The sequence below is a fragment of the Urocampus carinirostris genome, chromosome 14, assembly GCF_059441175.1.
Source record: "Urocampus carinirostris isolate Australia breed hairy pipefish chromosome 14, RoL_Ucar_1.0, whole genome shotgun sequence".
NCBI classification, from domain to species: Eukaryota; Metazoa; Chordata; class Actinopteri; order Syngnathiformes; family Syngnathidae; genus Urocampus; species Urocampus carinirostris.
In genome coordinates this window covers 7,513,165-7,526,750 of record NC_142362.1, presented here as the reverse complement: position 1 = coordinate 7,526,750, position 13,586 = coordinate 7,513,165, and the positions used below count along the sequence as shown (strand labels likewise).

Genomic DNA, 13,586 nt, shown 5'->3' with positions numbered 1-13,586 from the left:
TTATCTTGGGCATCTATCCCTCTCCAGGTCATTATTTTGGGGTAGGAGGTTGTCCCCGCTCATATGAAGCTGATAGTACTAGTTTCCATAGTTAATAGCAGGAAAAGCCTCCTGATCTTACTCATACAGCTCCATCATCATTTGGTCACTGTTTTTCATTGTAAAGTGTCGTACTATATTCAAAAATGTACACAGTATACCTATAGCTTAATGTATTACTAATTACTGGTGACTTAAATGTATTGGAAGAGACATTTAAAATGAGTGGATTGAACGTTCACGTTTTTTTGCCACCTTAAAATCCATTTATGTTAAAAAAAAATTAAGCCTTAATGCAAATGAGCAGATTATTGTTTTTCCTCACATTGATATTTAGCCGATTTATGGTTGTTTACACATTTTATATTTTCCGTATTCATGGATTTTTATATCTGTTTTAATATTTTAAGTACTTGTGGTTGTTTGGGTATACATTTTAGGAAGTATTTGGGTATTTATGGTTGTTAAAGTACACATTTAAACATTAAAAGCATTATCGATTTAGATAATAAGTATTTGTTTAAGTATACGTTTTAGGAATATTTTGTGTATTTATGGTTAATACACGTTTTAGTTAGATTTCAGGTAGTTGTGTTGAAGTATGCGTTTAATTTCAAGCATTAATGATCGTTTCCGTGCAAGTATATGCAGATATTTTTGGTGGTTTAGGTGCACAATTTCAAGCGTTTATGTATACGGTATATTTTAAAATGATAGTTTTATGAATATTTTGGGTGTTTAAGTGCACATTTTTCAATATAAGGCTTTGTGGCTTTTTAGATGAATGTCTTATGAATATTTTGGGTATTTCTGGTAATGTTCACACGTCTTCTGGCCCAAGCAGGCCAACCAGGGCCCGGGGCAGCCGATATCAGTCATTGCCTATCCTTTGCCGTTCACATCTATCCCTATGCATCCATTAGAATAATCGACCTCACGTCCAGAGCACCTTTCACCCCATCCATCCATTCAAACCTCAAGTTACAAAAAAATAAATGCATTTATGGCTTTTGACTCAAAGTTCCTGTAAGGTATATTACATTTAGTTATTTGTAATTTTCTCAGTTACTCACGTTACAAATGGCTCTGATGGAATATACTTGCTTTCATACTGTTTTTTATTCTCTGTTCTCTATTTTTCTACTCTTTTATATGATTCTGTTTAAAAACACGCATACTTTCAGTCTATGTTTTGAAGGGTACAGGAAACTCATGGTATGTTTTTACAACTGCTTGACTTTTTCTAATAAAAAGAATTGCGTCACTGGGCCACGGTGAGAAAGAGGAGTCATTCAGAGGAGTGGGTCCGTTTTTCTCCCCGCGGTAACTGGGGGCCTCCTGTTAATATCAAATCTGCATCTTCCTTGACTCTCATATCAGCCAGAGATTAATATCCCAAATTAATCTGACAGTTCCTGACCCTGTTCTAGACATTTTGGTATCAACTCACAAAAAAAAAACCTAGATAATTTGAAAAAAAAGTTTATTAAATCAAATCTGCCTTTCCCTGCATGATCTGCGGGGAAAAAGCTGTGACATACATATAAAAAAAACAAAACAACAGCATCACATTCCCGGCTTGACGGCTGACTCTGCTTCATGATGTTTTGCAATATTTAACAGTGTTAACTTCTCCGTCTTTTTTTAGAGAAACTTCAAAAGGGAGTCAAATTTCCACTAAAAGCCAATTCAGAGCCACATCCCTCGTGACAAGCTAATGTAACAATGAATTGACCGCCAGGGGGCGCTGCTCCTGGAAACTTGACTGCCCATCACGGAAACACACATGATATTTTACCGCGTGATGTAGATGAATATGGAAAACCGATGGAGCGGATGTCCTCCTGAAAGATGTCCTCCAAGTGTCAACTTCCGGGAGTTCTTCGAGCGGAATCTCAGGCGCCATTAAGTCTATACAGTCCTGGGGGTCGACAAAGGGGCAGTGAGGGAAGGCGGTCGCTCCCGTTTAGAAGCCCATGCCGCCTCCCATGCCGCCCATGCCACCCATTCCTCCCATGCCGCCGGCCGGCATGTCCTCCTTCTCCTTGGGGATCTCCGTGACGACGGCCTCGGCGGTGGACAGCAGCGATGCCACGCCTGCCGCGTCCAGCAGGGCTGTTCGCACCACCTGCCAAAGGAGGATCGCGGATTGTTAAAGCTCGGGGGCCACATGCTAGGAAAATAACTCATTGGGGATGAAGGGTTTTATACATTTGACTATAAAAGGATTTTATGCGATTGAATACAAGTTACATTAATTGAGTGCATTGAAGATTTTCACCGAGTAGGCTATAGTTCAATGACAGGTCACACCGTTTCAAATTCAGAATATTTTGAATAGGGAATTTTGATAACAGGACTCTGATGGAGGACGGCAGGCGAGGTTTTGAGAACAAGGCCCTGATGACGTAGAAACGCCCAGTGTTTTGAGTTTTTCCAGACATTGCGGCGCTCTTCTCAGAGATGGTGGAGCCCAGGGGGCTTCGTTGGCGCGCCCATGGGAGGAGCCGGGACACCATCTTGCGGAAAGACGTGGTCGGAGAGAAGCGAGAGGATTTGAAGACTGGGTCTCACAGAGACTCAGACGACACTAATTCGGCTATATTCGATGGAGTTCACCTGGTTATTTTTTTAAGATATTAGATTAGCTCCCATGTGAAAATATCGGCTTTTCCATCAAGAAACGAGCGCGCATTGTTGGGTGAATGTTAATGGAGTCAGATAACTAATTCAAACAATTTGGTAAACGATACAGTTTAATATTTAATTCCTAACAGGGATCAGACTAGTAGATTAGAGAAAAGGCAATAGAAGCGGGTGTGAAAAGAAAGTGGAGAAAAGACAAAGGCAGAAAATGGAGAACTTAAAAATGACAGTAAAATCTAACTTACATTTTCAGTTGCAGGGAAATTCTTCCCATCATGCCTTAATTTATTGCATGGCCCATAATTCATACGTAATCCTTGCACTAATACACATTTCATTGTGCCCTGTTTAGGTGTAGCATGCACCTGTCCTCTTGGGCACGACCCATAGGGGGCAATAACGCTTCATAGACAGCTACTTTATTCATCCCTGTAGGGAAATTCACACTTCCAGCAGTATCCTTGTGTTGAGAATATCATAAAAGATAAAATACAAAAATACCCAATGTAACGTGTTGATGGAGTATTTAAATAATGCTACGGAAAATACAAACTGTCATAAAAATAGGGTAATAAGCAAATGTGGGGGTGGGGTTTAGTGTGGGCTTGTACTCCCCCGGGTGGCGTTAAAGAGCCTCATGGCATGAGGAAGAAATGATCTCAAGTCTGTCCGTGGAACATAGGCCAAAGACAAAGATAAATCCAGCTGCTTTAAACCACAGGGGAAGGGCTGCACTGGCAAAGCCACAAGAGAGCAGTGTTGGCTTCATTTTCAAGGAGATTTGTTGAGAAACGTGGCATCAATTTCAAGCACTTCACCCAAAATACATTCATTTTGCAATCTTTAAAAACATTGAAATTCAAATATTTAAGGATTTTAAGCCCCTATTTTTCCTCCAAGCCATTATTCCAGCTACGCAAGAGTCCTCAGGCGAGCTTACCTTGGTGGGGTCGATGATGCCCTTTTCTACCATGTTGACGTACTCTCCCAGCATGGCGTCGTAGCCCACCTCGGCGGGCCCCTGCAGGATCTTTTCCACCACCAGCGAGCCCTCCACGCCGGCGTTCTTGGCGATGGTCATGGCGGGGATGCGCAAAGCCCGCTTGATGATTTCCACGCCTGGTGGGGAACATTCTTTTAACCTCTTGTGCAACTCACCAGCACAGCAACACGCAACGATAACCCAACCAGCTACAAAGGATTGGTAGGCATCCAGACTTTGAAACTTTAGATCTGCACTGGTGTATGGGGATACTCCCAATTATAATATAAAGGTACTTTGGGGCTGCACGATGAAGCAAAATTGAATCGACATCGCGATGTGACGTCGTGCGGTAGGTTTTGGAGTGAGTGATGGGAGTTTTGGCCAACAATTGTTACTGTTAAAAGTTTTAAAAGCGCTGACCAATCAGAGGCAAGTTTTAATAACAGCACTAGCCGATAAAGGCGATTCAAGGTTTGCAGCACTACACTATGCCACACCCACCCCGTGTGAGCTCATTGAGTGTCCAATCCAATTCCTTTACCTATGTTACCAACAATCCTATTTGTCAAGGATTTGGCGCTCTCACCGCCGCGACCTTAGTTCGACTCCCATTATATCCTAATGTTTTGCAGTTGTGATCAGCAATACAGTGAAATACTGAAAAACACCCAAACTGAGTTTTTTTAGGGTTTAAAAAAAAAAAAAAGATATAAAGATTTTAATTCAAACAACCTGCCCCAAAAGCCTGATTCACCATCTGCAACATCTCATGACACCCCCTTATCCTGCCTCAAAACGTTTTCTCCTCAGATCTACACAATTCACATCAGGTCCCACTTTTAGACTTCAAGGTGACAAATTTCACTGAAATGTGAGATATTTCCATGCTTGCTAGTTACTCTTGCAGTTTATCTACATTTTTGGGATTTCTTCACTTTGACATTCAGAGCACTTGGCAGAAACCGCGATGCTTTGTTTTGATAAAACAGTGGGATTCTTTGGTCTGCAACCGTCCTCAGCCAGCTGCTAGGAGCCGCCTGGGGTGACCACTGTGGACATTATGTGCACCGCGCAGGTGGGAATAGCCCAGACATGGGAAGACACCCTTACCCCTTTGAGCATCCGCCTCACGAAAAAAATAAAAAAATAAAAGTGCATGTAGAAAAAAAGTCAGGGTTTTACAGTAATAATCACACGATTATTCGACTAAGCGTTTCAATTGTCAGTGACTAGCTGACTATTAAAATGCTCGTTATTTGCATCCCTATTAATGTATTTTCCAAAGTCTTCCTAGGCAAAAAAAGAATAATAAAAAAATCATTGATGGCGCACCTGGAGTCACATTTTAAGAGAATTTTCTTCCAACATCCAAAACCTACTTTTCATCTTGAAAGGCAGTCCCAAAAAAATAACTAAAATTGAGATGAGCTTAATTAGTGTACATTATAGGAACGTTACGTGATCAGGGTTGGGTAGGGCTACTTTAATTGGATTACTTTCAATTACTTTTGGATTACTCCAATACCAAATATGCTAATAAAAGACAAAAGAAACGAAATATGAATAAAATGACTCAATTTTGTGCAGGCTTGGGGAGTAACGAACCATATGGAACGGCAAAAATGATGTTGGCAAGCTGTTTGGATTTATTTTCATTTTGTTTCTGTCGCATTTGATGTTCGTTTTGCCGGAGATCAAAGCCAGGAGAGAAAGCTTACCACGTGTTGTAAGTCACTTGATTTATGTTTAGTTTCTTTTGTCTTTTATTAGCATATTTGGTATTGGAGTCATCCAAAAGTAATTGAAAGTAATCATGTTAAAGTAACCCTACCCAACCCTGTACGTGATTGCCATGGTTAATAATGTCAGTAATGACATAACATATTAAGAGTTATTCACATAACTTTGGCAAAAGGAACATGCTGACAAGTTCAAACTAAGTTTATTTCCAAATCACGAGATCTAATGAACCCTTTTTCTTCGGTGTCACTTTTATCGGTAAACAACTCCCCCGACTCACGAGGTAGAAGATATACCTCAACCTCCTCCCTCCTACTTTTACGTCACGATTGAAATGATCACAGGCTTAGAGTCCCCTCTTGTGGTTTAGTGCAGAAATAACACGTGAAAAGTCCCACCCCGGCCAAACTATATATATATAAAAATAGGAGATTTATAGTCTGGATAATGCAGTGCTCACCAATCTTCTGGTCGGCGTTGGCAGCATTGATGGTCTCCAGGGAGGGTATGCAGCGCAGCAAAGCGCAGCCGCCGCCGGGCACGATGCCTTCCTCAACGGCGGCCCGCGTGGCGTTCAGGGCGTCCGTCACGCGGTCTTTCTTCTCGTTGACCTCCACGTCGCTCGTTCCTCCGATCTGTCGGACGCAACGTTCGGTTACCGAAGGGTTCCGCGGGATTCCGGGAAGGCGGGACGCACCTTCAGCACGGCCACGCCGTCCGAGAGCTTGGCCAGACGCTCGTTGAGCTTCTCCTTTTCGTAGTCGCTGGTGGTGTTCTCCAGCTGCTCCAAGATCTCCGCCGCCCGCTTCTCCACTTCGGCCGGCGAGCCGCCGCCCTTCAAGAGCAGCGTGTCGTCTTTGGTGATCTGCACCTCGCCGACTTTGCCGAAGTCGTGCGCTTGGATGTCCTCCAGGGGCACGCCCAAAGCCTCGTCGCCAAAGACCTGAGTGGGAATAATACAATGGTCAAAATGCAGGGTTCATACACCTTTTCCACGGACAAATTCAACCCATACCTGTCAAGCTGTACGTTTTTTGCCGTACAAAGTAGGTTTATTATGCATTTTAAGACGTGTACGATGTACAAGAAAATCTGTACGGAAAATTTGTCAATTATGGGTACCATCCGGTATACACAGACCATCACAAAACGGCAAATCAATCAAGTCAAACGAGTTCGCCGCGGTAGCCTCTATCTCGGTATCGTCTTTTCCGTTGCGAACAAAGAGAGCGCTTTGATGCAGTGAAAGGAAGTCCGTCTGTTTTTAGCGAACCGCCTTAACTCATTAAAGAGAGCTGGCTCTCAAACGGCTCACTTGCTTTGATGCATTATATTACGAATCATTATTTTTGTATCGAGAAGAAAAAAAGGAAGTATAAAAGGAGAAAAAGACGTTTGTGGTTATCCCTTTAATCAGTATATTACCGACAATAATTTAATGCAGAAAATGAATTCATAATTTGAATAAGAAAATGTATTATTCTACTTCATTCTATTTGCATGTATTTTTTCCTTCTACAGTGAACGTCCAAGCGACTTCATTTTTGAGCTTTTTTTATAATAAACCTCATTCATGTCGAGCAACTCGGGATCTCACAACAAAATGTTAATTAATAATATATATGATATAATGAAACACATGCACAATATGAACATGTTAAACAACACAAATAAACATGTTTGAAAAAAATATGGCGTGAGATTATTTTGTATTTTGTAAGGGAAAATACAACAGTTTGTAAGGGCATGGAGCCCTGGAGCGCGACAGCTATGTCAACCCCTTATTAAAAACTTCCAAAACTCAATTTTCCAATTTCTCCAGTACCATTAAAAGAAAAAATTCTGTATGAATCAAAGATTTTGCAGAGCCACAAGTATATCTATAATTTACATATGCAATTATCAAGACATGTGATTTATAGATCTCGAGTACATCGCAAATATATTTGTAGATGTGACCATTGCGTGTCAACAGTAAAATACAGCTACTTCAAATGTAATGCTGTAAGTTCTTCTAATTACAATTGACTACTGTAAAACACTACATTCGTTTTTTGCATGGCCCATAAATATATAACCCTTACACTAATACACATTTCCTAGTGCCCTATTTAGGTGTAGAATGGATCAGTCTTCTTGGAAGCGACCCATAGAGGGCGCTGGCGCTTCAAAGGACAAAGCCAGAAATAAATGACGGCTGCCGTTAATCATAAGAAAAAGCAATGGCAAAGCTGTAGTTGAGTAACAGAAAACATTTCAAAATTTTACAAGCACTTCACCCAAAATTCTAGCACTTTGCTATCCTTGAATACAAAACATTAAAATTCAATCACTCAATTATTTTAAGCAGCCGTATGAACCCTGTAAATTGTTAAATGGAAGGTAGGGATTTGAAGCTTTTCAGTGAAGACCTCCTCGCTAGTTCATTAAGGCACAGTTCGTCCCAAGCTGTGACTAGGTTTTAAGGAATTACTACATGGACAAAATGTCCTCATGTGTAAACAGTTGCAAATAATTAATTTTGTCGTTACCAATTGGATGAAGTGATACATTTTTTGAAGGACTTCAAACAAAGTCTCCATTAGGCCTGGTTGGTGGAGAAACACTGCTCTAGAGGTTGAGCTTATGTAAGTAATGCTTCATTAGCTCTTGAATGACGCAGATACTTTGTTTTTAACAATGGTTGGTTTGGGATGAGTTTTTCGGTACAATAATCAGCGCAAAAGTTAGAAAGCCACCTACAGTGCCCCCGGTGGCAATGGCCATGTCCTTCAGCTGATTCTTCCTGTTGTCCCCAAAACCAGGAGCTTTGACTGCTACCACTTGCAGGCCAACCTTCAGCCTGGGAAGTGAAAAAAAAAAACAGTATAAGCATTTAGAAAACCTTATCTTTAGAGTTTATTTCTGTAAGCAGACCTGTTAAGGACCAGAGTGCTAAGGGCCTCCCCGTCCACGTCCTCGGCCACGATGACGAGAGGCTTGCGGTGCTGGTTGGCGATCTCTAGGGCGGGAACGATGCTCTGGACGCTGGAGATCTTTTTCTCACTGAGCAGCAGGTAAGCATCCTGGAATTCGCATTTCTGACCTGCAAAGTTGAATGGAAGCTCCACAGAGTTATTTAAGGAAAAGAGAAGAGGTTGTTTGGATGGTCGGGAAGCGTGATTAATACCTTTAGCAGAGTTAATGAAGTACGGGGAGATGTATCCACGGTCGAACTTCATCCCCTCAATGACCTCCAGCTCATCGTGAAGAGTTTTTCCATCCTGGAAAGAAGTGAAAAATATTGAAATTAATCGTTTTATTGAATATAAGTTTTTATACCACTAGGGGGCACAAAATATCACACACTGACCTTCACAGTGATGACACCTTTACGGCCAACTTTTTTCATGGCGTTGGAGATGACGGTTCCAATCTCTGTGTCGCCATTGGCCGAGATTGTAGCCACCTAAAACAAAATTTGCATTCAAATTGCAGGATTGATCCAACACTTTTGACCATCTTCAATAGGTGTCTTACCTGTGCAATCTCCTCAGGCGTTGTGACCGGCTTGGAGAGCCGCTTCAGCTCATTGATGACAGTTTCCACGGCCAGCATGACGCCTCGGCGGATCTCCACGGGGTTGGCCCCCTTGCTGATGGTGTCGAAACCCTCTTTGGCGATGGCGCGCGCCAGCACGGTGGCGGTGGTGGTGCCGTCGCCCGCCTCCTCGTTGGTGTTGTTGGCCACATCCTGTACCAGCTTGGCACCGATGTTCTTGTACTTATCTTTCAAATCGATACTTTTGGCGACAGTCACGCCGTCCTTGGTCACTTTCGGACTACCCCAGCTCTGCTCGATGATGACTGTGCGGCCCTGCGAAAGACAAGCATTCTTAGAGATGGACTACCGTATTTTCAAGACTATAGGCACAACAAACTCAAGTGTGCCGAGTCAGTTATGGGTACACTTTATCGGGGGCAGGTTTTATACACAAGCTGCACACTTCAACCTTTTATGTTATCATGTCGTCTTTTGCAATCATAGAGTTAAATGCACCTCAAATTGAGGCCAACCACGTCCTACAATAAAATCCCGCAGCAGCCATTCTTAATTCCAACAGTGTAGACAGTAGAGGCGAGAGCCCACAATCAGCTCAGAGTCTTGTTTCACCGTTATGATCCAGGTCTTCAGCTCTCCCCTGCAGTGTTTCTTCCAGCCCTGAAGGGCTACGCAGATGAAATTGCCCGCTTGTCGAGGAAGGCACGGCCAGACCAACGTTATTCCCCTTATGAAGATGATTTGAGAGAGAAAAGATGTCTTGCAGCCCGTGAGGACCAGTTTCGGATGTGAAATGCTGCTAGCAAACCCAAAGGATGAGAAATGGACTCCAATGAGCCAACACTTCAAGTTTGCGATGATCAGAGACCCGAATAGGCCACGTTACCCAACCCTACAAGAGGATGGTGCAAACGAGAGCTTGATAGATTCTGGTCTTTGTGTTCAAAGTGATTTTATGCCAGGACCATAGGCAGGTGTGAAGGGGGTTAAACGGAAGAGGAGCGTTGTGGATTTCTTTGCTCTGGCCTGTTGTGGTGATTATGGAGCCAAGGTATTTCACAGGTGCACATACTTACGCTTTTATTTCTCATACACATTACCCCCTTCATAAGATACAAGTGCGCACACTATTTGACTTTTATGAGCCAAAATCATCTTAGTACCTTTGGGCCCATGGTGACGGCCACGGTGTCAGCCAACAGGTCAACACCTTGCAGCATGAGGGCACGGGCATCTGCACCGAACTTGACGTCCTTGGCATAGGCCCGTGTGAGGTGAGGCGCTAGTGTCCTGCATACAGGCCTCACTTGTTTCATTATTGTGGGGAGACGAAACATCTCTGGAAAAGGCGAAGATGGCAAAAACAGTTAACAACTGCTATGCAGCAAACGTGAGCACAGAATTTAGAGTAAGGGTGCTGAATTTTGGTATTTGTATTGGTAAAATGTTTGCATTACATCATGTCTGGGGAATGAAAAAACATTTTTGACAACCAGAAATGGAGATGTTAGAGTGGTTCGAAGACCAGAGAAAAGTTTGATATGGAGAGTCTCAGCTGAGTTCGTTTACAAGCTCTCAGAATTTAACAGGCCAGGAAAAATGAAAGGCATACTGCTTCCAAAGGTTGGCATACAACTCTTCCATTTCTTTTAATATGTGGCTATTTTATACAGTCATTTGTAACTAGTGATAGACTATTAAAATGTATCACATAATACGTAGTCATGATTGCATCAATTTTCTAGTTATACAACTTATCGATCATCAAGTCATTACTTTGATAATCACATTGTTTATTTAGTTGTTATAAATGCCCTTTGTTAATCCAAATTATTGATCAACATATTTACTTGCTTTATTCATTTGATGTTTCACTGTATTCATTCAGTACTTGTTTTTCTTCTTTGCAATAAATTTAATCAACAGAACTACTCTCTTTAGTCTGGTTCTTTGTTTAAATACTCTGTCAAAATCCAAGAAGTTGAATTAAAACACGGGGCGGGACACGAATTTTCTATGCCAACTACCTACTTTCAGAGTAACCCGCTACTTTTCTGCGCAGTAATCTGTGTGGTAACTGAATTTTTAAAAGAAGTAGCTACTAATTAATTCCTGTTCATCAGTAACACGCCCAACCCTGCCCAGGGCACACCACCCTCCCAAAGTGACCCCTCTGTTCATTGCTGGTACAGGAATTCTATGTTTGAGTCAAACAAATGATTTCATTCATAACCATTGTTACATATTTAAGCATCTTTGAATGCACATCTAACATGATGTCACTAGGTGAATTACGCTTAAGCTTTTCCATGGCTAACATTCACCCCCCCCTCCCAATGCTCAAATAAAGTTATAATGTATTAAAAAAAAACTATGATAATAACAATTGTCAAAACAGAAAAAAACGAAGCTTATCTCCTTGACAGTCCAATATCTTAACATAAATCATGTAACGAGATTACTACAAAATTTACAAATCCCATCTAACAGTCACTCAAGAGTAAGGGAAATAAATCATGAACACGTGATATGAAATTAAACAATGTAGAATTTTTAATCACACCATTTGATTCAACGTCAGAGGGTTTGTGCACCTTTTATATGACCAAGTTCCAGCACTTTATATGGACTTTTAAAAAGCTAGTTTCTAATTTCTCCAGTACTATTACAGGAAAAACTCTTGTGTTTTGCAGCGCCACAGTTCTATATGAGCGCTTTTTAGTACCTTTGAGTGTGCATTTATTGAGACATTATTTTTTAAATCTTGAGTAAATCAAGAATGTGGGTGTTGGGTAAAAATGTGTAGCTTATACTTTCAGTTGCAGGAAGTTCTACTCATTACATTTTACCATTATGAAACACTACCTTTATTTTTTAAATGGCCCATAATTGATACATGATCCTTGAGCCAATACACATTTTACAGTGCCCTTTTAAGGTGTAACATGCACCTGTCCTTTTGGGCACGACGCGTAGGGGGCGATGTCACCATATGGGACAATGCCTTACAAACTAATGCCAGCTGCCGTTAATCACGAGGGACCAACAAAGTAAATGGCAAAGACAAGTCATCAGAGAGCAGTGTGGGTGTCATTTGGAATAAGAATTCTTTAGAAATATATCAACAACTTCAACCTTTCAACCCTTGAAAACAAACTAAAATTCCAAGCTTTTGGGTAGCTTCAAGCACCCCAACGACTCTGAACATAGTCACATAGAAAATTAGACTAAATCACACACCAAAACAGTTTTAAAGTCCTTGTGTGTAGATATCTGAGATAGTGGATGTACCATTCTTCTGGGCAGCAGTAGCTCAGGAGGTAAAGCGCTCGTCTTGGGATCAAGAGGTCGCAGGTTTGGTTCCCGGCTTCCCTGTGTTATATGTCCTTGTGCAAGACACTGAATCCCTAATTCCCCAGATATTGGTGTGTGTGAGGGAGAAAGTGTGAAGAAGAAGGCGCTTTGGGTCTTCATTGACTTGAAAAGCGCTATATTCATGCAGACCATTTACTTTCCAACCTGTTAAGATTATCTACCAATAACTAGTGTGCACAGGGCTGATCGCAATTTCCTACATAGAGTTCTTACACTTTTCGTTTTGACCATTTCACTGTTTCGGTTAACTACTATCTGATGTAGCTTTTAAGCCTGGTGTGTATTTATGTGGTGGATTTTTTAAGCAGGGCGTTTGTCAACTACAATAATCACGCACTGTATGCATACATACTCCTGTTATATAGTAAATGTTCTGTTTGCAATCATCCTGAGTTTCAGCATCGCCGGTTTTACTTGATAAGCGAAAAAAATCGCTGTCAGATTAGCCTGCAATGGGGCGTCTCCACAAGATTGGACGTTTCGGCAGAAAACCGGCCGATGAATTAAAAAACCCAAAAAGGTAAAATCGCTAACTCCCCAAACCACGTGTCCTCGAACGGGGTCATGCGTCACAAGGTCAAATAGTAAGGACGCATGCGCAGAACGCGCTTCTCCATCTCTCCATGCCGGAGGAACCAGAACTACATAATCCCATGTTAAACAATAAATTGTCACTTAATTCAAGTCACGCTTCCTGCACACGACCTCCCATTACGTTTTTATCTCACAGAGGAACCTAAAGACAGTTTTCTCGGTTTGAGCGTAAAACACACTTTTAAACAAGTTTACGCTAGTAGATAAATGTTAAAATATGTTAGCAAGATATAAGACTAGCTAGCTAGCTCACATAATTTCATCCTATCGCCCAAACGTCCTTTTCCCCGTTGTAAGCCGGTGCAGCGAAAGTAACAGCTAGTTGTACCTTTTTGCATAAATGTACTCAAAATAAATACTTACTTGCAAAGTGTTAATAGTAGTTGCGGCAACGGAGGAGAAAAGTCTTCCGGACGAAGTGATATAACGACTGGAGGTGAAGGCTGACTAGCTGGAAGTGCACATGGCCTTTCGTACATCCGGGTACTTCACCGGCAAACCCCGGACTGCGAATGACCTTACTTCCGTCATTATGTGTCATTTTAATTGCTGATATTTTAAAAAATGACGCATTATTCTCAATTGTGTGTTAGTATTATACCATAACGAATATAATCTAGCATGCTGTACCGTTACAATCTTTGGAGAAGTCATTTTTAAAAAAGTG

At 41.6% G+C, this 13,586-nt stretch overlaps 1 protein-coding gene across 1 annotated transcript; it reads right to left on the bottom strand.

Annotated features, from left to right (window-relative positions):
* Window positions 1–1,505: 1,505 nt before the first annotated feature.
* hspd1 (heat shock 60 protein 1) lies at window positions 1,506–13,448 on the bottom strand. The gene is made up of 11 exons (XM_088352341.1): window positions 13,283–13,448; window positions 10,114–10,289; window positions 8,930–9,265; window positions 8,763–8,858; window positions 8,580–8,673; window positions 8,327–8,495; window positions 8,153–8,252; window positions 6,108–6,353; window positions 5,871–6,045; window positions 3,626–3,804; window positions 1,506–2,167 (listed from the first exon to the last, which is right to left on the bottom strand). Exons 2-11 carry the CDS (start codon window positions 10,285–10,287, stop codon window positions 2,006–2,008), a joined length of 1,731 nt encoding a protein of 576 aa, XP_088208467.1. The 5' UTR covers window positions 10,288–10,289; window positions 13,283–13,448; the 3' UTR covers window positions 1,506–2,005.
* Window positions 13,449–13,586: the final 138 nt, after the last annotated feature.

Excerpts from the sequence above, each read along its gene's own strand:
- hspd1 (XM_088352341.1), bottom strand. The coding sequence starts at position 10,287 with ATGTTTCGTCTCCCCACAATAATGAAACAAGTGAGGCCTGTATGCAGG. Across the intron at positions 8,674-8,762 it reads AAGGTGTCATCACTGTGAAG|GATGGAAAAACTCTTCACGA; the intron begins GTCAGTGTGTGA and ends ACTTCTTTCCAG. Across the intron at positions 8,253-8,326 it reads AGCACTCTGGTCCTTAACAG|GCTGAAGGTTGGCCTGCAAG; the intron begins GTCTGCTTACAG and ends TTCACTTCCCAG.